The following is a 24,378-nucleotide window of genomic DNA, read 5'->3' on the forward strand; positions in this document are numbered from 1 at the left end:
CACCACCAACCTGCATCGCTGGATAGAAGACTGCGCCAACACCCTTGCACCGCTCAAAAAAAAAACAAAACACCTCCCACAGAATCAAGGCCAGCTGGTTCACCCCAGAACTACAGGAATCCAAACGGCTATGTCGCAGAATGGAAAAAACCTGGCACCTTGACCCTACCAACTCCAACCACATTGCTTTCAAGGATGCCCTACGCAAACATCACCAACTGATCCGCACCACCAAAAGTACCCACTTCAAAAACCGCATCAATGCCAACGCTCACAACAGTAAAGAGCTCTTCGGCATCGTCAATGAGCTCTCCACCCCCAGGACCTGCTCCAACGAACCCCTGCCATCACAGGAGTTCTACAACACACTTCCATCAAAAGATAGAAGAAATCCACAATAGCTTCAAACCCCAGACCCACCAGCTGACTACAAACACCCAAGAACCCAACGCTCCAAGCAACACCCACCTACTCCACACCTGGACCCCCGTCAACATAGAGGACACCGCCACCACCATGGCCTCCATCCACTCCGGATCACTATCGGACCCCTGCCCACACCATATCTTCAATAAGGCAAACATCATCATCGCCCCCCCCACCTCTGCAAAACCATCAACAGCTCCTTCAAGTCAGCCACCTTCCCAGAAAGATGGAAGCATGCAGAAATCAACGCCCTGCTAAAGAAACCAAAGGCAGACCCAGACGACCCCAAGAACTACTGGCCGATCTCCCTCCTCACCTTCCCAGCCAAGGTCATCGAAAAAATTGTAAACAGCCAACTATCCCGGTTCCTGGAAGACAGCAAGGTACTCGACACCTCCCAATCAGGATTCCGCAGAAACCACAGCACTGAGACTGCACTCATTGCTGCCACAGACGACATTAGGACCATGCTCGACAAAGGAGAAACAGCAGCACTCATCCTCCTGGACCTCTCCGCAGCTTTCGACATGGTATGTCATCACACTCTCCGCACACGCCTACACAACGCTGGAATCCGCGACAAGGCACTCAACTGGATCTCGTCATTTCTCTCAGGCAGAACTCAGAGAGTCCGCCTCCCACCGTTCCTGTCAGAAGCTTCCAGAATCATCTGTGGCGTTCCCCAAGGATCTTCGCTCAGCCCCACGCTCTTCAACGTTTACATGGCCCCCCTCGCCAACATCGCATGAACCCACCACATCAACATAGTTTCCTACGCAGACGACACTCAGCTCATCCTCTCCCTCACGAAAGACCCTACAACTGCAAAGAACAACCTCCACAATGGACTTCACGCCATCACCAGCTGGATGGAATCAAGCCACCTCAAGTTAAACACAGACAAGACAGAAATCCTCATCTTTGACACCAACCCCTCAACTTGGAATGACTCCTGGTGGCCCACCTCCCTAGGAACAGCGCCCTCACCCACCACCCACGCACGCAACCTAGGCTTCATCTTGGATTCCACACTCAGCAGGTCAATGCCATCTCCTCTTCCTGCTACAACACTCTCCTCATGCTCCGCAAAATCTTCAAGTGGAGTCCTGTAGAAACCAGGAAAACTGTCACCCACGCCCTGGTCAGCAGCCAATTGGACTACGGAAACGCCCTGTATGCAGGAATAACAACCAAGCTCCTAACAAAACTGCAAAGAATCCAGAACGCATCCGCCCGCCTCATTATGGACATTCCACGCCGTGACCACATTCCCCCCCCACCTCAGAGACCTTCACTGGCTACCAGTGTCAAAGAGGATCACCTTCAAACTCTTCATCCACGCAGACAAGGCCCTCCACAACACAGGCTCAGCCTACCTCGTTGACAGACTCACCTTCCACACCCCCACCCACAATCTTCGCTCCGCCAGCCTCGCCCTCACCTCCATCCGCCGCACCACCGCCGGAAGATCCTTCTCTTACCTAGCCGCCAAGACCTGGAACTCCCTACCGCTCAACCTTCGCCAGACCCAAGACCTCTTGACATTCAGGAAACGCCTCAAGACATGGCTCTACGACCAGTAGCTCTGCACCCCCAGCGCCTTGAGACCCTAACGGGTGATTAGTTGTAAGGAAATGCCTCCTTGGCATGGTTGCCCCCTGACTTTTTGCCTTTGCTGATGCTATGTTTACAATTGAAAGTGTGCTGAGGCCTGCTAACCAGGCCCCAGCACCAGTGTTCTTTCCCTAACCTGTACCTTTGTATCCACAATTGGCAGACCCTGGCATCCAGATAAGTCCCTTGTAACTGGTACTTCTAGTACCAAGGGCCCTGATGCCAAGGAAGGTCTCTAAGGGCTGCAGCATGTCTTATGCCACCCTGGAGACCTCTCACTCAGCACAGACACACTGCTTGCCAGCTTGTGTGTGCTAGTGAGGACAAAACGAGTAAGTCGACATGGCACTCCCCTCAGGGTGCCATGCCAGCCTCTCACTGCCTATGCAGTATAGGTAAGACACCCCTCTAGCAGGCCTTACAGCCCTAAGGCAGGGTGCACTATACCATAAGGTGAGGGTACCAGTGCATGAGCATGGTACCCCTACAGTGTCTAAACAAAACCTTAGACATTGTAAGTGCAGGGTAGCCATAAGAGTATATGGTCTGGGAGTCTGTTTTACACGAACTCCACAGCACCATAATGGCTACACTGAAAACTGGGAAGTTTGGTATCAAACTTCTCAGCACAATAAATGCACACTGATGCCAGTGTACATTTTATTGTAAAATACACCACAGAGGGCACCTTAGAGGTGCCCCCTGAAACTTAACCGACTGTCTGTGTAGGCTGACTAGTTCCAGCAGCCTGCCACACTAGAGACATGTTGCTGGCCCCATGGGGAGAGTGCCTTTGTCACTCTGAGGCCAGTAACAAAGCCTGCACTGGGTGGAGAGGCTAACACCTCCCCCAGGCAGGAGCTGTAACACCTGGCGGTGAGCCTCAAAGGCTCACCCCTTTGTCACAGCCCAGCAGGGCACTCCAGCTTAGTGGAGATGCCCGCCCCCTCCGGCCATGGCCCCCACTTTTGGCGGCAAGGCTGGAGGGAACAAAGAAAGCAACAAGGAGGAGTCACTGGCCAGTCAGGACAGCCCCTAAGGTGTCCTGAGCTGAGGTGACTCCAACTTTTAGAAATCCTCCATCTTGCAGATGGAGGATTCCCCCAATAGGGTTAGGATTGTGACCCCCTCCCCTTGGGAGGAGGCACAAAGAGGGTGTACCCACCCTCAGGGCTAGTAGCCATTGGCTACTAACCCCCCAGACCTAAACACGCCCTTAAATTTAGTATTTAAGGGCTACCCTGAACCCTAGAAAATTAGATTCCTGCAACTACAAGAAGAAGGACTGCCTAGCTGAAAACCCCTGCAGAGGAAGACCAGAAGACAACAACTGCCTTGGCTCCAGAAACTCACCGGCCTGTCTCCTGCCTTCCAAAGAACTCTGCTCCAGCGACGCCTTCCAAGGGACCAGCGACCTCTGACTCCTCTGAGGACTGCCCTGCTTCGAAAAAGACAAGAAACTCCCGAGGACAGCGGACCTGCTCCAAAAAGACTGCAACTTTGTTTCCAGAAGCAGCTTTAAAGAACCCTGCAACTCCCCGCAAGAAGCGTGAGACTTGCAACACTGCACCCGGCGACCCCGACTCGGCTGGTGGAGAACCAACACCTCAGGGAGGACCCCCGGACTACTCTCCGACTGTGAGTACCAAAACCTGTCCCCCCTGAGCCCCCACAGCGCCGCCTGCAGAGGGAATCCCAAGGCTTCCCCTGACCGCGACTCTCTGAAACCTAAGTCCCGACGCCTGGAAAAGACCCTGCACCCGCAGCCCCCAGGACCGGAAAGGACCGGACTTTCACTGGAGAAGTGACCCCCAGGAGTCCCTCTCCCTTGCCCAAGTGGAGGTTTCCCCGAGGAAGCCCCCCCTTGCCTGCCTGCAGCGCTGAAGAGATCCGTTGATCTCTCATAGACTAACATTGCAAACCCGACGCTTGTTTCTACACTGCACCCGGCCGCCCCCGCGCTGCTGAGGGTGAAATTTCTGTGTGGGCTTGTGTCCCCCCCGGTGCCCTACAAAACCCCCCTGGTCTGCCCTCCGAAGACGCGGGTACTTACCTGCAAGCAGACCGGAACCGGGGCACCCCCTTCTCTCCATTATAGCCTATGCGTTTTGGGCACCACTTTGAACTCTGCACCTGACCGGCCCTGAGCTGCTGGTGTGGTAACTTTGGGGTTGCTCTGAACCCCCAACGGTGGGCTACCTTGGACCAAGAACTGAACCCTGTAAGTGTCTTACTTACCTGGTAAAACTAACAAAAACTTACCTCCCCCAGGAACTGTGAAAATTGCACTGTGTCCACTTTTTAAGTAGCTATTTGTCAATAACTTGAAAAGTATACATGCAATTGAAATGATTCAAAGTTCTTAATGTACTTACCTGCAATACCTTTCAAACAAGATATTACATGTTAAATTTGAACCTGTGGTTCTTAAAATAAACTAAGAAAAGATATTTTTCTATAACAAAACCTATTGGCTGGATTTGTCTCTGAGTGTGTGTACCTCATTTATTGTCTATGTGTATGTACAACAAATGCTTAACACTACTCCTTGGATAAGCCTACTGCTCGACCACACTACCACAAAATAGAGCATTAGTATTATCTATTTTTACCACTATTTTACCTCTAAGGGGAACCCTTGGACTCTGTGCATGCTATTCCTTACTTTGAAATAGCACATACAGAGCCAACTTCCTACATTAGTGCACTCTATAAATCCTTGATTGATTTATTGATGTGGGCGGAGGGTAGGGGGAGCCCACACTAGCCAGACGCTGACTCTGATCCATAAGGGTGGTGGATTTCACGTCCCCAGCCATGCAGACGCTGGGCAGCATGTGGAGGACGAAGGCTGGAGGGAAATGAACAAGGCTGGGCACCCTTTCCGTAGCCACAAAACAGAGGAAAAACAGATGGGGGGGGGGGGGTGAGGGGCTGCCACGAGGCCCAAGGACCCTGGCAGTAGCACAAGAATCCTTGAAGCACTCGAGCGCTTGGATTTTAACTTGGACATCCCCAGAAAAGCCAGAATTCCTCAACCAGGTGTGGCTCCTCAAAGCCTCTTTCGAAGCAACCGCTCTGCCCAGTGAGTCAGTCGTGTTCAGTCCACTTCGAATCATGAACTTTGCTGTGTCTCTCCCATCAGAATCTGCTTGGGAAAGTACAGCTCAGGCCTCCTCTGGGACCTGTAAGAGCACTTGCGGAACTGTAGCCCCTGTATGTGGTAATAACTGCCCAGAAGGCATGCAGTGTTCACGGACCGCAATGTCAGGCCGATGGAAGAAAACATGATCTTCCCAAGCGTGTCCAGCCTCTTGGATTTCCTATCAGGGGATGGAGAAGTGAACATGCCCTGGGAAGTGGAGGCTTAGATAACCAAGCTCTCAGGGGTGGGGTGTTGAGCCAAGAACCCTTGGTCACTCGTTGCAGGGCGATGGGGGTGGGCAATTGTCTCCTTCACAGTAGCCCCTGTGCTGATTCTGGACCAGATATCCAGTAGGACATCCATAAGGGCTTCATTACAGGAAAGCAGGGGTTCAGAGGATGAAGCTCCAGGAACAAGCACCTCTGTCAGGAGGTTAGTCCTGACTGCCACCAAATGCAGCTAAAGGTCCAGGACCTCGGCTGCTCTATGCACCAGCACTAAATGTTAAGCTACCTCCTACATAGCCACAGTGGGCGGAGAGAGTATGCCAGTATCTGGGGAGGTAAGTCCACTGGCCTCAACCAGGTCCATATGCCAGTCCATGGGGTCTGGAAGCTGGTATTCCAATGGGTCCAGTGATCCCCCTGTTCATTACCATAACCTATCCCATAGGGAAAAAGGTTCAGAATCTGACATAGGGGGCAAGGCCCCTATCGGTATCGGATTCCGCATTGTGCGACTCCCACCCGTGTCTGTGTCGGAATTGGCAATGAGGATGGGGCTCCTCCACCCAGGGGCATGGGTGGCGCCAGGAGCGTCGAAGTCAAAACCAGTTTGGATCAAAGAACAGACCCATGGGTGCCCCTTGGAACCGATGCGGACGTCACCACACAGAACCCAAAGGGGCCTCTTCTGACTTATTGGGACCCCAAAAACACACTAGCGGAGTCGGACTGCCCAAAAACGAAGCGCTTGGCCTTATAAAACTTCTTTAGTTGGGCAGGGGTTGCTCTGGCTCCTAGAAACTCAGGGAGACATGGAGTCAACCCAGACACAGGCTCCAAAGAAGGAGGCCCACATCGACAACACTCCTGCATCAGCCAACGGACGAGGTGAAGTCGAAGAATGCTCTGCTTTCTTCCACTTCTTATGCCTCGACTTTCCTAATTGTCCCAAGGACATGGAGTGAGACGACAAAGAGGGGAGGGGGGGGCTTCACGACCAATCCTGGGACCTTCCTCTACACCAAGACTGGGACTTTACTGGAGCCAAGCGCGGGCTGCCATTAGCTCTAGGGACCAGTCCCTCAAAACCTTTGGATTCATGGCACTCAGAGCATGACTTTGGGTCGTGGTCATCCTGCAGACACCAAAGGCACACAAGGTGCGGATCCATCATGTACATCGCCCGATAGGATCTGCAGGGCTTGAACCCAGTCTTGTATTCAATGTATCAGGAGTAGAAATACTTAAAACGTTTTGACAAAAGTTGAAAAAAGACTAGTCAAAAAGGGACTAAGACTAAGCTTTTTCTTCGGGTCAGTGCTGGTTGGCACAAAAAGAAAAGAACTGACGTACGCGCACTGGGGTGGCACCTATGTAAGATCAGTGACATCATATCAGGAGCGGACGATGATGGACACATAGCTGATCGATGCCTCCCAACAGCACGCAGGGTTACTGCTCGAAAAAAAGCTCCAGATCCAGAATGACGCCTGGGGAAATTCTAAGGTAAGGAATCTGCAACTGGATGTCTCTACCAAATTTCCTACTCACTCCTGAAATTAAATTGAAGACTTAATGAGTGTAAGTTCTCTGGAAAACTTGTGCACAATATGAATACCAAAAACAACAAAGTCATTGAAATAATCCTCAAAGCTCTTCAGAACAGTTTAAAAAAAGAGAACATTAATTTTGATCCCTGTGAAACATTATCTTGAGGCCAGGAACTGTCTAACTTCCAGGCACCAGAAAAGTTCAATTATATTGTCACTATCTTTAGTAAATGATTCTTATTCACAGTTCATGTTTAAAGCCTTATAACCACCCTCAAACCATACAAGTGAACAGCCTTCTCAAAGGACCCATTCCAACAGTCTTGAACAAAGAATACTTTCAACGGTGCGCACTCTTGATCACCGAGTTCCCATTGTACTGCTTCAAATTTACACTAATGACATTCTCCCCTGCTTAACTTTGAAAGGTTTGGTCTAAAAAAATCTAAAGTGGGAAACTTTTACATGTCCACATGTAGTTCAACTGTAAACTAACAACTGTTCAACCTAAATCATGGCAGATCTATTTTCTTAGGTTCAAATACCCAGAAGCCTATGTGCCACTCCCCATCTTTTGCCTATTGCTGGATTTAAGCTCACTCTGATTCTTTGAGTAAGGAAATGGCCAAATTTACTTTTTGTTTTAAACCTTCTCAATTATACAAAGCTGATGCTCTCTCCTGCGTTTACAGAATTAGTACTGAAAGCATTTACTAATTTGCTAAGCATTTTCTAATTTGAGAAGAGACTTTGTCAATGAGCTCCACCTTGCCTTCCAACCTAATCTATTCTCCCCTCCAACTTGTCTAAAAATGCATTTGTCTGTAGTAACTACAGTGTGAAAAATGTGGCAAACAAACTTTGAACGTGTTACTGATGTTCTTTGGAATAGCATAAAAATTACGATTCAGAGGCAGATTCATTAGAAATTCCCTCCTGTTAAACCCTATCCTATCTACATAATTTCCTCCTAGTCCAAAGCATGCTAAAGTCAATTATATAGGGAAAAGAAACTTGTACTGGATACAGGCTCTTCAATCCACAATCCAAAAACAAGAAAGACACCAATTCGGAGTAGGTAGCCATACGCACAAGACACAAACCCCATCGAATTAGGAATTAAGACAAGAACATTCACATTTGCATGTCTTGTGAGCCTGTTCTTCAATCCTGTCAGCTACTTTGAGGATTTTGAGCAAATAAAAGAAGATGAGAGGCGATGTGGCCTATAGGTACATGATGGGTAGTGTCAATTTATTGCACCCATGCCATTCACCTCTTTGTACTTTACTGCAAATGAGACAGTAAAAAAGTAGCAACGTTTAAATGGTAAAAGTTGTAACAGTTTAGCAAATTAATGTATATGTAATCAAAACCCTGTAGCAATCAAATGACAAATAGAAGGCTGTTTGCAGAATGATACATACTGAAATGACGCCTTGTCCAAGCATTGCATCTTCACTGATAACTGCAGTATATGTGGCTTGGCTGAAAACCGGTGCATTGTCATTGATATCAGTTATGTTAATGGTGACGGTTGCAATATCACTAAGGGATGGTGTTCCTCCATCTGTAGCTTCCACAGTTAGATAATATTCAGGAGAACTCTCATAATCCAGGCTTTCAATGATAAAAAGAGCACCTAGAAAGACATTTCAGAAATTAACCAATAGTTTGAATAATGTAAAATCTGATAAAAGCGGTCTTGAACTATAACTTGCGCAGTGGTGTATTTAACAAAATCAGCCCATATACTGTAAAACCAAATCCTGTTGGTTAGATATACTTATATTTTATTGCAACAGTTAGTCACTTGAAATTTAGAGCACAGAATGCAAAATATGAAAGAGCAAGGGAAACGTCCAATGTTAAAATATCTAACATTTATGTAGATGATTTATATGTGAGGTAGCAGGCAATATATGTGGGTCAGTCTGAAATTGTCACTAGGATATGTGCCTTTATTTGGTTTCAGTGGTGTCTAATCAGGCTGTCTTTGCACTTTCAAGGTGCCTGCCTGGGTTTTCTGTTACGGTTAAAATTAGATTGCTGTGACTCTTTGGTAGCAATCACTTTAGCCATCCATATTCCAGATAACAAGCGGTTAATTAGAACCATCTTTGGAGCTATTCACTTTTTAGCTTGCACTTTTGAACAATGCCAGAATTGAGTTCTACTTCCTGCCTCCACAATAATTAACTCATCCTCTGACAATGAGTAAAGAGCATCTTTATAAATTGTACGTAACCATGCATCGTTGCAGTATAAATGAAACAATGGTGTAGATTTACCAGTTAATTTGGTTTTATCAAAGGCTCAGCAGGCTATTATGTTCATGGCTCTTGCTCTTCATAATTGGAAGAAAAACAGGATGATCATTTTAACTCAATGCTGGTATGGTACTCTCTACAACTGAATCGAGTTAATGTTGAGGGAGGTATTTTATTCGAGTCCAAATGCAATCCTTTTCCATGTCATAGGACTACTCTCGATAAGACCTAGCCCTAATCCTGAACTAAGATCCCTTACTGGGAAACTCGTTAACCTGATTTTGAACATGCCAGTCACTAAAATGTTAACCCTTTGGTGATTTCAATGGGACTGACACCTTGAATTTCTGATTCCAGTCTGTAAGGCAATGCAAGCTCTAAACTAGGGAGCAGAGGGTATGTGCCATTTAGGCATTACTGAAAGTTTGGATTATCTGCAAATAAGCATCCAGAGCATAGTTATTTGGACAATAAAAGTACTTTTCACTATTTTATACAGAGAAACATCAGGCAGGGGAAAACAGACAAAGACAAGCCACAATTTTCTCCATTCATTAGATGATAGTCTTTGCTTATATACAGTTTAAACCCAAACAACTTGCCAACATTTGCTTCCACACTGTTTCTTACAGTACCTGTGACTGAATTGATACTGAATTTTCCATGTTCATTTCCACTGACTATTAAATAGGTGATTTGTGCATTGTCTTCTATGTCTCTGCTTGTTGCATAAACTTGCAGAACCTCCGTTCCAACCGCTGTATGTTCAGAAACTGTAGCAGCGTATTCTCTCTGCTCAAACACAGGTGGATTGTCATTTATATCCAGGACAGAAACAAGTACATTACCAAGGGCGGACAACCGCCTTGGATACCCTTGGTCCGTAGCTTTCACAGTCAAGGTGTACACAGCTTGCAACTCCCGATCCAAAGCCTTTTCTAGACTAATGATTCCAGAGTGTTCATCTATGGAAAACTGCCCATCTGCAGAATTAACCATCAAGTACAGAATTTGGCGATTCAACCCTGCAACAAAGAGTATGAATTACTATTTTGAAGTAGCTAAGAAACTGACCACGGATAATTTAACTTAGTATGGAGAACGAGCAATTTGAATTTATGCCTAGTTAACATTCAGTACATTCAGAACAAAGTCACTGTAGAAATGATTGTCAGAGCCCTTTAGTAAAACTCAGAAATCTCCGGAGTTTCTTTCCTATTCCAGTCGAAGATTTCTGATTCTAACAAGATTCCCCAAATTCAACACTCATGAATGTCTGGGAAACTTCATTATCCTCTTGTTTTAGTCAGGCAGATGCCAGCCAGACTAAAGAAAACCTCCCAGTTAAACATGATGAAAATGGGATTCGCAGATTTAAACCTTTACCTTTTGATTTTTTACTCACACCAAACTTCTTCCTGGTCGAGAAATCCCTTCAACCAACCCTCCAGAAAGTAGGAAGTATTCCCTCCCCATTCCCACCCATTATGTTCGGAGTACGGAACTGTCTTCACTATGAAAACATGTATAATTTATAAATGTTCTCTAATGGTCTTTACTATCAATAAACACTAGACAATCTCTATAGTCCCCGCAAACGCTGCTTCTCACCTATGTACTATTTGCTACTGCTCCTGTTGAAATGATCTTGATCCTAATAAATTAATAAACTTTATGTCAAACTGCAACCACTGATGCAATGACTGATAACTTAGACGAAAATTACTACTACTCTTTGCAGCTAAATTATTTAATTCACTGGTTAAGATTATGTGACTCAATAATTTAAATCAGAAACACCAAAACAGAGAAATATTCTGAAACCATCAAATTTCATAAAGCAGAATTATTTGTGTGCCAATAATTAGAATGTGGCAACTTAATTTCTTTGCTAATGAACAGTGGCGAGAAATCAAATACTACACATCACCTGTGCAAATGTCATTTTGTTTTACATCGGAGTTTAAAAAATGAATGAACTAGCGTTAAAGCAGGAAAGGTCCAGAAGACCAGTACCAGATGCTCAATGTCTTCTGTTATGAAATGGTACTATATAGTTTTGCAAGATGAAAATGCAAGAAAGCTAAGACCAGATTCACGAGACAATAAAGAGCAAAGGGTCTATTCAGAAGTCAGGTGTAAGAGACAATCAAGTTTAGCTATCTTTACCTGCATCCGAATCTGTGGCTTGCACTCTCGCAAGGAAGGTTTTGGGCTCGGTGTTTTCAAACACAGTAATGGTGTAAGGATCAGAAGAAAACACTGGTGGGTTATCATTTACATCTTCCAAAGTAAGAATGACATCTGCTTGACAAAATCTTCCTCCTCCATCAGTGGCCTTGACTGAGAAGTGATAAACTGCTTGTAGCTCCCGATCAAGTGAGGCTAATGTTTTAAGTTCACCTGCAAAACAAGGAGACACAATTAACTCGCCAGGACTATGGAATAAACTATTGTCATGGAAATGTGTATACGCATCCAAAATCCTAGTTGACTCCCCGGCCCTTAATATTTTTTAAACGTTTTCTCCAAGTAACTGTTCTCCCTTCAATGTCCTCATTACTGGAAATTGAAGTAGAAAAATGTTTGTTCCTTGGACACATGAAACACTGTAATCACCATTTCAAAACTCTACTACACTATAATAATCTATTTCTAAAAAGATAACACATTGGTAAACACGGCCACTTTCAACAGCGTAGTTGAGGGGACTGGTGCTCCATGCAAACAAAGTATACAGTAAAGCATCCTACGTCCAAAGCACTAGTACAGTACAGCATCAACAGCACAATAGCAATAATCAGATTTGGGTGGTGAAAACAAGACCAGCATGTTACCCCATTGCCTTTTCCATTAAGTCAAGGTAAGTACCCAAGACCGTATCTTCTTTTTAGTGGCATGGCATGTCAACACAAGATATGTCAATGAGGAGATATTTAGTTCAAATCACAGTCGTCTGAATGGCAAACAAGAGACATCACTCTGAAGTAATTCACTGTGCAAGAGAGGTTTCTATATTTAGGTGCCTCTCTAAGTGTTGCGAACGTAACTATGGTATATTGGTGTGCGGTAATCGAACAACCACCACATACTAGTTGGTGGATACTAGTTACTTTACTGCAATAATATCAAAGGAAGTAAAGTATTATGCCTTGGGCACTGTTCACAGGAGGAACAGTAACACAGTAACTAGGCCGTTTTGTAAGTCTGTGTTAGATGCAAAATGGCTTGTTGCGCTGTTAACACATCTACACAGTAATGCTTCGTGAATGTATGAGGCGTAGACCAGGTGGCTGCCTTACAAATTTCTGTCATAGGTATATTCCCCAGAAAAGCCATTGTGGCGCCTTTTTTCCTAGTGGAATGTGCTCTTGGTGTAATGGGTAGATCTCTTTTTGCTTTAATATAGCAAATTTGAATACATTTAACTATCCATCTGGCAATGCCTTGTTTGGATATAGGATTACCTGCATGAGGTTTTTGGAAGGCTACGAACAATTGTTTTGTTTTGCAAAATTGTTTTGTTCTGTCAATGTAATACATTAGGGCTCTTTTTATGTCTAATGTATGTAAGGCTCTTTCGGCTACTGAGTCTGGTTGTGGAAAGAAGACTGGGAGTTCCACTGTTTGGTTTAGGTGGAATGGTGATATGACCTTTGGTAGGAATTTGGGACTTGTACGGAGAACCACTTTATGTTTATGTATTTGTATAAAGGGTTCTTGTATAGTAAATGCTTGTATCTCACTTACTCTTCTAAGTGATGTGATAGCTATTAGAAAGGCTACTTTCCAAGTTAAGTATTGCATTTCACAAGAGTGCATGGGTTCGAATAGTGGTCCCATGAGTCGTGTTAATACAATATTAAGGTTCCACGAAGGTACTGGTGGTGTTCTCGGGGGTATGATTCTTTTTAGTCCCTCCATAAATGCTTTGATGACTGGGATTTTAAAAAAAGATGCTGAATGTGTAATCTGTAGATAGGCAGATATTGCTGTGAGATGTATTTTAATTGAAGAGAATGCTAGCTTAGACTTTTGTAAGTGTAATAAGTAGCTTACAATGTCCTTTGCGGAAGCATGTAGTGGTTGAATTTGATTAGTGTGGCAATAGTAAACAAATCTTTTCCATTTGTTTGCGTAACAATGTCTTGTAGTAGGTTTTCTAGCTTGTTTAATGACCTCCATACATTCTTGTGTAAGGTCCAAGTGTCCAAATTCTAAGACTTCAGGAGCCAGATTGCTAGATTGAGTGATGCTGGATTCGGTGTCTGATCTGTTGTTTGTGCTGAGTTAACAGATCTGGTATGTTTGGTAACTTGATGTGAGGTACTACTGATAAGCCCAACAGTGTTGTGTACCACGGTTGGCGAGCCCAGGTTGGTGCTAGGAGTATTAGTTTGAGTTTGTTTTGACTTAGTTTGTTGACCAGATAAGGAATGAGTGGGAGAGGGGGAAAAGCGTAAGCAAATATCCCTGACCAACTGATCCATAGTGCATTGCCCTTGGATTGAGGGTGTGGGTTCCTGGACGCACATTTTTGGCATTTTGCATTTTCTTTTGTTGCGAATAGGTCTATGTTTGGTGTTCCCCAGTGGAGGAAGTGAACCTGTAGGATCTGGGGATGAATTTCCGATTTGTGAGTTTGCTGGTGATCTCGACTGAGATTGTCGGCTAATTGGTTCTGAATGCCTGGGATGTATTGTGCTATTATGCGAATGTGATTGTGATTTGCCCAACGCCAAATTTTTGGTGCTAAGAGACACAGTTGTGATGAGTGTGTCCCTCCTTGTTTGTTGAGATAATACATTGTTGTCATGTTGTCGGTTTTGACAAGGATGTGTTTGTGGGCTATTAGTGGTTGAAATGCTTTTAATGCTAGAAACACTGCCAACAGTTCTAAATGATTTATGTGGAGCTGTTTTTGTTGATTGTCCCATTGTCCTTGTATGCTGTGCTTGTTGAGGTGTGCTCCCCACCCCATCATGGAAGCATCTGTTGTGATCAAATTTTGAGGCACTGGGTCCTGGAATGGCCGCCCTTGGTTTAAATTTATAGGGTTCCACCACTGAAGCGAGAAGTGTGTCTGGCGGTCTATCAACACTAGATCTTGGAATTGACCGTGTGCTTGTGTCCATTGTTTTGCTAGGCACTGTTGTAAGGGCCGCATGTGTAACCTTGCGTTTGGGACAATGGCTATGCATGAAGACATCATGCCTAGAAGTTTCATTACAAACCGTACTGGGTAGTGTTGGTTTGGCTGTATGCTTGATGTTATATTTTGGAACGCTTGGACCCTTTTTGTGGACTTGGAGTGGCACTCGCTTTTTGTGTGTTGAGTGTTGCTCCCAAGTATTGTTGTATTTGGGATGATTGCAGATGGGATTTCTGGTAATTTATAGAAAAACCTAGTTTGTGCAGAGTTTCTATAACGTATTGCGTGTGAAGAAGACACTGTTGTAGAGTGTTGGTTTTTATTAGCCAGTCGTCTAAGTATGGGAATACGTGCATGTGCTGTCTCCTTATGTGAGCAGCTACTACTGCAAGGCATTTTGTGAATACCCTTGGGGCTGTTATCCCGAACGGTAACACTTTGAATTGATAGTGTACGCCGTGTATTACAAACCTTAAGTATTTTCTGTGAGAATGATGAATGGGTATGTGAAAGTAGGCATCCTTGAGATCTAATGTTGACATGTAGTCCTCCTTTTTTAGTAAGGGAACCACGTCTTGAAGTGTTACCATGTGGAAGTGATCCGACTTGATGAAGAGATTCAGTGTTCTGAGTTCTAGAATAGGTCGTAACGTTTTGTCCTTCTTTGGAATTAGGAAATATAGTGAGTAGATGCCTGTTCCTTTCTGATGGTTGGGTACTAACTCTATTGCTTGTTTTTGTAATAGGTCTAAGTGTTGTTTGGACATATTGTGTGCCCTTGGGGGCACATTTGGCGGGAACTTTGTGAATTTTATGCAATAATCATGTTGGATAATGGCTAGGACCCATGCGTCCGTAGTAATGTGTGTCCAGTTTTGATAGTATGCGGTAAGTCTCCCCCCCACTGGTGTTAAGTGTTGGGGTTTTGTGACATCGAAGTCACAGTTTGGTTTGGCTTGTTTTAGGTGTCTGGAACTTTCCCCTTCCTCTTGGGAATTGTCCACCTCTATATGAGCCACGAAACCCTCCCCTCTGGTATTGTGCTTGATAGGTGGGTGTGGTTTGCGAGGTGGAAGGCTCTGGTGTTTGCATTCGAAACCCCCCTCTAAATTGTGGCTTTCTAAATGTGCCTCTGCCCTGTGGGGAGTAGAGTGCGCCCATAGCTTTGGCCGTGACCATGTCCTTCTTTAATTTTTCAATTGCTGTGTACACTTCCAGGCCAAACAATTGTTCCTGGTTAAAAGGCATGTTCAAAACTGCTTGTTGGATTTCTGGCTTGAATCCAGAGCTTCGTAACCATGCATGCCTGCGAATGGTTACCGCAGTGTTGACTGTTCGTGCTGCCGTGTCTGCAGAGTCTAATGCAGACCTTATTTGCTTGTTGGATATTGCTTGTCCTTCTTCCACAACCTGCTGGGCACGTTTCTGGTGTTCTTTGGGCAAGTGTTGTATAATGTGTTGCATCTCATCCCAGTGTGCCCTGTCATAGCGAGCAAGTAGGGCTTGTGAGTTTGCGATCCGCCATTGATTGGCTGCCTGTGCTGCCACTCGTTTGCCCGCTGCGTCAAACTTCCTACTTTTTGTCAGGCGGTGGGGCGTCTCCTGACGATTGAGAGTTTGCCCTCCTTCTTGCTGCTCCTACAACCACCGAGTCTGATCCGTTGGGGGAGGCTTGTATTTTTTCTCCACCCTAGGCGTGATAGCCCTTCCTTTAACTGGCTCCTGGAATACCTGTTTTGCATGTTTGAGCATGCCCGGGAGCATTGACAGACTCTGGTAGGAAGTGTGGGTGGATGCCAAGGTGTTGAACAGGAAATCATCCTCTATTGGCTCAGAGTGCATTGCTACATTGTGGAACGTAGCTGCCCTTGATAGTACCTGCGTATTTGCAGTACTGTCCTCTGGAGGGGACGGATTTGTTGGGTAACAGTCCGGACTGTTGTCTGATACTGGTGCATCATACAAGTCGCATGCATCCGGATCATCCTGCGTCCTCCCTGTATGCGTAGGTGACTGCATCGGAGGTGTTCCCACCGGAGACAACTGTGGTGAGTGTAGTGGGGAAGGTTGTGGCGAAAAACTTGGTGGTGGTGTTTTTTCTCTGGCCACCTTCGGCTGCATTTCTGACTCTTGAAATGCCAGTTTTCTTTTCGTTTTAATAGGAAGAAGAGTTTGTATTTTACCAGTCTCTTTCTGGATATGCAACCTCCTGTGCGTATGGTCTGGCTCAACCATACTTATTTCCTGCTCAAATCTGTGTTTTTCATGCATTTGGCTGGAAAGTCCTTGCTCTTCTGTGTAAGAGCTTCTTTTCGTCTCTGAAGCCGCTTATTTCGGTACCGATGCTTCTGAAAATGTCTTTTTCGGTTCCGACGATATTTTTCTCACCTTGGGTGAGTCGAACTCTCGGTGTCAAGATCGTTCGGTGCCGGAATCTCGACCGGAATTGGAAGTCTTCGGCTAATCTCTGACCTTTTTCGGTGCCGATGTTTGGTCACCTTCTTTTCGAGGGGTTAAGCCATGGCCTGCTGGCGGTGGCGTCCCCTTGGCCTTAACGATCTTTGTGTGAGTTTTGGACAGGGCAGTTTTACTCACTGTTTTCTGCATCGTCGTTGTTCGCTCACTTTCGGAATCGTCAGAGTCCGTCCCCTGGATGGAAATTCTTTCCTCCTCCTCAGCGTCGAGTTGTTGTCTCGGTGTCGACGCCATTTGTAGTCTTCTCGCTCGTCGATCACGAAGGGTCTTTTTTGACCGAAACGCTCGACAGGCCTCACAAGTATCCTCCCTCTGTTCTGGTGATAAACACAGATTACAGACCAGGTGTTGGTCTGTATAAGGATACTTCGAGTGGCACTTCGGACAGAAACGGAAGGGGGTCCGATCCATTAGACCTCGTGGATGGATGCGTTCGGGCCGACCAGGCCCGCTGAAGAGCGGAAGCCCCAAAGGGCCGCCGGAGCGCTTCTGCGATCGGTGCCGATACGCTAACACTAACCAGGTACCGAGCGAGAACAATACCATCGAATTTTCGATAATTAGCTAACTTTACCGATTCAAAATACGGAGCGAAGAGGAACACGTCCGAACCCGATGGCGGAAAGAAAACAATCTAAGATGGAGTCGACGCCCATGCGCAATGGAGCCGAAAGGGAGGAGTCCCTCGGTCTCGTGACTCGAAAAGACTTCTTAGAAGAAAAACAACTTGTAACACTCCGAGCCCAACACTAGATGGCAGGATAATGCACAGCATGTGTATCTGCAGCTACACATGCCACCGAACATACATATATATATATATATATATATATAGAGAGAGAGAGAGAGAGAGAGAAAGAGAGAGAAAGAGAGAGAGAGAGAAAGAGAGAGAAAGAGAGAGAGAGAGAGAGAGAGAGAAAGAGAGAGAGAAAGAGAGAAAGACAGAGAGAAAGAGAGAGAGAGAGAGAGAGAGAGAGAGAGAGAATGAATGTTTGGTTGTCAGGTTTTGCTTTTGACTGCCAGTTAGACGATTAGGTACTATGCTTTTCGGGTTTCTTATTAATGTAGCTAAGCTGTGGTAGATGTGTCACTTTCTAAGTAATGCAAAGGGCCTTGAAAGCAACTCTGGCTTCCCGCTGTAATTCGCGTAGGATCTGTACAATGGGTGGAAGGTGCTATGACTACTTTGCTCCTTATATCAGCCTACCAAGCGTTGTGTCTTACGTATTGCATAAAGAGGAAACAGGGACTCTTTCCAAAGGCCACAGCTTAAGGAGGATTATATTGACACATTCATCCTGTAGGAACACAAATCAATGCCTCTCCTCACAAAAGGCTAGTTTATTTGCCCATTTCTTTGGAATGAGCAGAATACAGTCGGAGGATGATTGATCTTTTAGTCAGTAATAAAAACCACAAAATTGTGTAGAAATTACCCCAGAGAGTTGACCATACATAAGGATAAACTAACACCAGACTGTGCCATGTGTAAAAGCTAATAATGTAGCTATTACAAACAGAAATTATTTGAAATGTGTACTGTACATACCCTAATGCAATAAATTATCTTCATAAAACCCATAACGTGATGAGGTTACATAAAATAAAGATGTCTTCCATATACAGCCACCAATAGTTAGGCAACTGCACTTGTATAAAGCACCCACATCGCACTCAGTTGACTATAAATCTGCATCAAAGCAGTACCTATTTGGAGGCAGGTCTGTGAAATGACTCAAACCGGAAAGTCCTGAAGGTCAGAGCAGATGATATGCCCCTCAGCTGACAATAGTGCTTTGTGAATGTGTGGAGTGACATCCACATAGCTGCCCGAAAGATGTCCAGGGCAAGAACTGTGTGCCAACACAGTGGTAGCAGTTTTAACCCTGGTAGAATGAGCCTGCAATCTTCCGGCGGCTCTTCCTTGGCCAGCGTCTAGCAACTTTTATTGCAGAGCATGATCCCATGGAAGATGATCATTTTCTGCATGGCCTTGCCTGCCTTTTTTAACTCCAGAGAACCCCAAAAAGAGTTGATCATCCAGGCGGTGTTCTGTGGTATGATAGATGGAAAAGCTCTGTGCTCTTTTGTGGTCCAAGCAATAAAGTTCATCCTCCTCCTTACAGGGGCGAGATGAAGCACAGAATGCCGGTAGGGTGATGGTCTGACCACCAGGGAATGGTGTAACAACTTTTAGAAGGAAAGATGCTCCTGTCAAAAGAACAAAATTGTCTGGGAAGAATGTGAAGTATGACCGGTTGACACACAGCGCTTGAAGCTCATTTACCCGTTGCTCTGATGTTACAGCGATGAGGAACACTGTCGTGAGTGTGAAAAGCTTCAGGGGACAGCAGTGAAGTGACTCAAAGGAAGTGCACATCAAGTATGTGAGGACCAAGTTAAGGTCCCACTCTGGCATGAGAAAGGGAACGGAAGGAAATAGATGTTGCAAGCCTTTCAAAAAACACATCATAATTGGTGATTTTAATAAAGAGGGTAGGTCAATGACCCATAAAAAGAACGAACAAGCTGAAAGGTACCCTTTAACTGTACCCAATGCAAAGTACTCTCAGACAAGGGGCAAAACAAATGATCAAATGTCTTTGCCTGGAGAGGGTCTATCTGCTGCATCAAGTCACAAATCTGTTCCAACCACAGGAGTGAACCATTTTTGTTGAGGGACGTCTGGCTGCCAAGATGACATCAACCACCTTTGAAGACAGGTCTAGGAGTTCAGCTGTCACCAATCAATCTCCAAGCATGATGGTAAATATTTGTAGGAAGCTGGGTTCTGGCTGCACTACCCCCCACCACACACACACACACTTTTTGCCTGTTTTTTTTTTTTTTTTTTTTTTTTAGAGAACAGACTGAAGTGAACTGCGTTCCTGCTAACCAGGTCCCCAGTGCCAGTGGTCCTTCCCCAAAACAAGACACCTGGTCACTTGATCCCCAAGTGGCCAGGACCTATATCACCTTTGTAATTCCCTAGTAAACGGTACCTCTGGCACGTAGTACTTAGGTACTAAAGAGGGTCCCTAAGAGAAGCAGCATAACCTGTGGCACTCTAAGGGACCCAGCACCAACCTCTGCCATTGCAGGCTGCATGACAAGATGCTCCAAAAAGCAAAAACTTCACATGACACACAGCCTGTGTGCCATGTCCCCTAAACACTGCATGTAATATTTCTAAGTTACCCCTACAGCAGGCTTTACAGCCCTAAAGCAGGGTGCATTATATTACATGTGTGGGCATACCTGCAAGAGCAGATATATCCCTGCTATGTCTTTATGGATTCTTAGACATAGTAAGTGTACAGGGAAGCCATTTTAAATACATGTGCTGGACATTGGTCAATACGAGTTCCCCAGCTACATGATGGCTTCACTGAAGATAGGGATGTTTGGCATCAAGCATCTCATATTGGGGAACCCACAATGATACCAGTGTTGGATTTCCCAATACATGTACCCAGAGAGCACCCTAGAGGTGCCCCATGAGAACCTACCAGCCTCTGGAGTGCCTGCTGAGTGCTTTCAACCAGCCTGCCGCCGGAGACTCTGTTTTGGCCCACTAGGATGAGAGCTTTCTGCTCTCAGGAGGCCCAGAACAAAAGCCTTTTTGGGAAGAAGGTGTAACACCCCCTCCCACAGGATGGCCTGCTGATCAGCCTTCCTAAGACAGCAAGCCTCAAAGGGCTGCCACCTTTGAAATGTGAATCTGGCTCCCCTCACAAGAGAGGAAGCCAACCATCCTGTCCAGAGCCCACTTGGCACCTGGACAGGCAGAAAAATTAGCTGGTCAGATAGGTGTTTCACCCACAGGCTAGTACCACCCCTAAGGTGGGCTACGTCGAGGTGAACATGATTTTTCAGAAGTAGCCATTTTTGAGAAGGCATACCTAGGAATTCTGGGACAGGAAAGGGGGCGCAGTGACCCCCAAGGGTCAGTAGCCCATTTGCTACTACCCTACACACCCCTAACACCTTTAAATTCAGTATTTAGGGGAGCCTCTGGCACCAGAGAATCTGATCCTGATGACCTAAGAAGGCCAAGAACCCTGAAGAGCCCTGCCAGCAGAAGAGGAGAAAAAGAAGCAGCTGACCTTGTTCCAATCCCACAGGCCTGTCTGCATCCCTCGTCAAAATCTGCAGCAAAGTCAACTCAACTTGCAGCTGAGACTCCAGAAACCTGGGAGGACTGCTTGCCTTCAATAAAGACTCACTACCTCCCGTGAACAGCACACTGTTCTCCAGCAAACTCCAAAAGAAGGGACTCTGAAGCCTCAGGAACCACTAAAACCTGACACCTGAAGTCACCACAGCACCTGCTGTCTCTGACCTAAGTTGAAGTGGACTACCGGTGCCAACAAGGATCCCCAGCCCTCCAGAGCCCAAGTCCATTCAGGTTTCACCAGTCTTGGACTCTCCGATTACGTCCGAAGCCTCTGAATGCAGACCCCCTCTGCCGCGACCGCTCCTGTAAAGGAAAATGTTACTTACCCAGTACACATCTGTTTGTGGCATGTAGTGCTGTAGATTAACATGCTTTGCGTAAGTATGCCATCTAGTGTTGGACTCTGAGTGTTAGAAGTTGTTTTTCTTCGAAGAATATTTTCGAGTCAGGAGTTCGAGTAACTCCTCCTCTCGGTGATACTGCGCATGGGCATCGAGTCCTTTGTTAGATTGTTTTACCGCAGGTGGGTGAAGTAGAGTATGTATAAGTAGATAGCAAATAAAAGATGTCCATGAATGTTTATACATATTTACAAAATGTTGTACTACAACAACCACAGGCTTCTGGGGAGGAGGGAAGGCACACGTGAATCGACAGCACTACATGCCACAAACAGATGTCTACTGGGTAAGCCACATTTTACGTTTGATGGCATGGGTAGCTGTAGATACACATGCTTTGTATAGACTGTAAAGCAGTCCCCACCCAAATAAGCGGTGGCTAGCCTGTAGGAGATTCTTGAAATGAAGTCATAAGGATTGCTTAACCAACATTTGCTTGTTGACGAGCTAGAACATCTATACAGTAGTGTTTAGTAAATGTGTGTGGTGTAGACCAAGTGGCAGCTTTACAAATATCTGCTATTAGAATGTTTCCTAAGAAGGCCATACAGACACCTTTTTTCCTGGTAGTGTGCGCTCTGGGAGTTACTGGAAGTCGTCTTTTAGCTTTAAGATAACAAGTTTGGATACACTTGACTATCCATTTAGCTAATCCAGTAAAAAAAAAAAAAATTGGATTACCCTTGTGAGGCACTGAAAAAGCTATGAATAGTTGTTTTGACTCTCTAAAACTTTTTGTCCTGTCAATGCAATACATGAGAGCTCTTCTAACTTCGAGTGTATGGAGAGCTCTTTCAGTGAGTCTGGCCGTGGGAAGAATACTGGCAAGTCCACTGACTGATTAATATAAAATGGTGAAACTACTTCAGGTAGAAATTTGGGGTTTGTCCTAAGTTCTATTTTGCCTTTATGTACTTAGAAGAAGGGTTCCTCTAAAGTGAAAGCTTGAATTTCACTAACTCTTCTTAAAGAAGTTATAGCTCATAAAAAAGCAACCTTCCATGAAAGGAATTGTCAAGTACAAAAGTGCATGGGTTCAAATGGTGGACCCATAAGTCTGGCAAGTACAATGTTAAGGTTCCATAAAGGAGCTGGAGGAACTCTGGGTGGGATAACTCTTTTATGGCCTTCCATAATGCCTTAATTACCGCAATTTTAAATAGAGGGACATGTTTTCTATTCTGGAGGTAAGCAGCTATGGCTGCTAAATGAAGTCTAATAGAAGAGTATGATAGGTTTGCCTTTTGCAAATGTAGCAAACAACAGACAATGTCTTGTACTGAGGGTTTAAGTGGATCAATGTATTTAGGTTGACAATAGTATACAAAATGGTTCCATTTAGCAGCATAACACTGTCTCGTTGAAGGTTTGCATGCTTTTTTAAGAATGTCCATACATTCAGAAAGAAGTTGTAAGTAACCAAACTCTATGACTGCAGGAGCCATACCGCAAGATTCAGTGCTTTGGGGTTTGGATGTCTGATTTGACCTCTGTTTTGAGTGAAAATGAAAATGTCACTTACCCAGTGTACATCTGTTCGTGGCATCAGTCGCAGTAGATTCGCATGTTCTGCAATAGCTCGCCATCTGGTGTTGGGCCGGAGTGTTACAAGTTGTTTTTCTTCGAAGAAGTCTTTCGAGTCACGGGACCGAGTGACTCCTCCTTTTGTCTCCATTGCGCATGGGCGTCGACTCCATCTTCGATTGTTCTTCCCCGCAGAGGGTGAGGTAGGAGTTGAATTGTAGTAATAGTGCCCATGCAATGGAGTGACTAAGTATGCACCTATTTAAGGTTGAGATGATACATATATAAATAATTGAAGGTAACTTCCAAACTGCTACAGGCTCCCGGGGAGGCGGGTGGGCACATGCGAATCTACTGCGACTGATGCCACGAACAGATGTACACTGGGTAAGTGACATTTTCAGTTCGATGGCATCTGTCGCTGTAGATACGCATGTTCTGCATAGACTAGTAAGCAGTTATTTCCCCAAAAAGCGGTGGATCAGCCTGTAGGAGTGGAAGTAGTCTGAAATAATGTTCTTAATACGGCTTGACCTACTGTGGCTTGTTGTGCGGATAACACGTCTACACAGTAGTGCTTGGTGAATGTGTGAGGCGTAGACCATGTGGCTGCCTTACATATTTCTTGCATTGGGATGTTTCCTAGAAAGGCCATGGTAGCACCTTTCTTTCTGGTTGAATGTGCCCTTGGTGTAATGGGCAGCTGTCGTTTAGCTTTAAGGTAGCAGATTTGGATGCATTTAACTATCCATCTGGCTATACCTTGTTTTGAAATTGGGTTTCCTGCATGAGGTTTTTGAAATGCAATAAAGAGTTGTTTAGTCTTTCTGATGTTTTTTGTTCTGTCAATGTAATACATCAATGCTCTTTTGACATCTAATGTATGTAGTGCCCTTTCAGCTACGGTATCTGGCTGTGGAAAGAACACTGGAAGTTCCACTGTTTGATTTAGATGGAACGGTGAAATAACCTTTGGCAAAAATTTAGGATTGGTCCTTAGGACGACTTTATTTTTGTGTAGTTGTATAAAAGGTTCCTGTATTGTAAACGCCTGAATCTCGCTTACTCTTCTTAGGGAAGTAATGGCGATGAGAAATGCCACCTTCCAGGTTAGGAACTGTATGTCGCAGGAGTGCATGGGTTCAAAAGGTGGACCCATAAGTCTAGTTAGGACAACATTTAGGTTCCATGAAGGAACAGGTGGTGTTCTTGGTGGTATAATTCTCCTAAGGCCCTCCATGAATGCTTTAATGACTGGTATCTTATATAGGGAAGTTGAATAGGTAGTCTGCAGGTATGCAGATATTGCTGCAAGGTGTATTTTAATGGAAGAGAAAGCTAGGTTAGATTTTTGTAAGTGAAGCAAGTAACCCACTACATGTTCTGGAGTTGTGTGTAATGGTTGTATTTGATTAATATG

The 24,378-nt window shown here is 45.1% G+C and overlaps 1 protein-coding gene across 6 annotated transcripts in view; it reads right to left on the reverse strand.

Annotated features, from left to right (window-relative positions):
• The window catches only part of FAT1 (FAT atypical cadherin 1), a 347,884-nt gene that overhangs the window by 83,181 nt on the left and 240,325 nt on the right, over positions 1 to 24,378 (reverse strand). For all 6 annotated transcript variants that reach the window (XM_069200198.1, XM_069200189.1, XM_069200162.1 and 3 more), the window contains exons 13-15: positions 11,399 to 11,632; positions 9,865 to 10,254; positions 8,387 to 8,601 (exon numbers count right to left, since the gene is read on the reverse strand). In XM_069200198.1, coding sequence (XP_069056299.1) covers positions 8,387 to 8,601; positions 9,865 to 10,254; positions 11,399 to 11,632 — 839 coding nt within the window. The remainder of the gene's footprint in view (positions 1 to 8,386; positions 8,602 to 9,864; positions 10,255 to 11,398; positions 11,633 to 24,378) is intronic.

This window comes from Pleurodeles waltl, chromosome 1_2 (assembly GCF_031143425.1).
Source record: "Pleurodeles waltl isolate 20211129_DDA chromosome 1_2, aPleWal1.hap1.20221129, whole genome shotgun sequence".
NCBI classification, from domain to species: Eukaryota; Metazoa; Chordata; class Amphibia; order Caudata; family Salamandridae; genus Pleurodeles; species Pleurodeles waltl.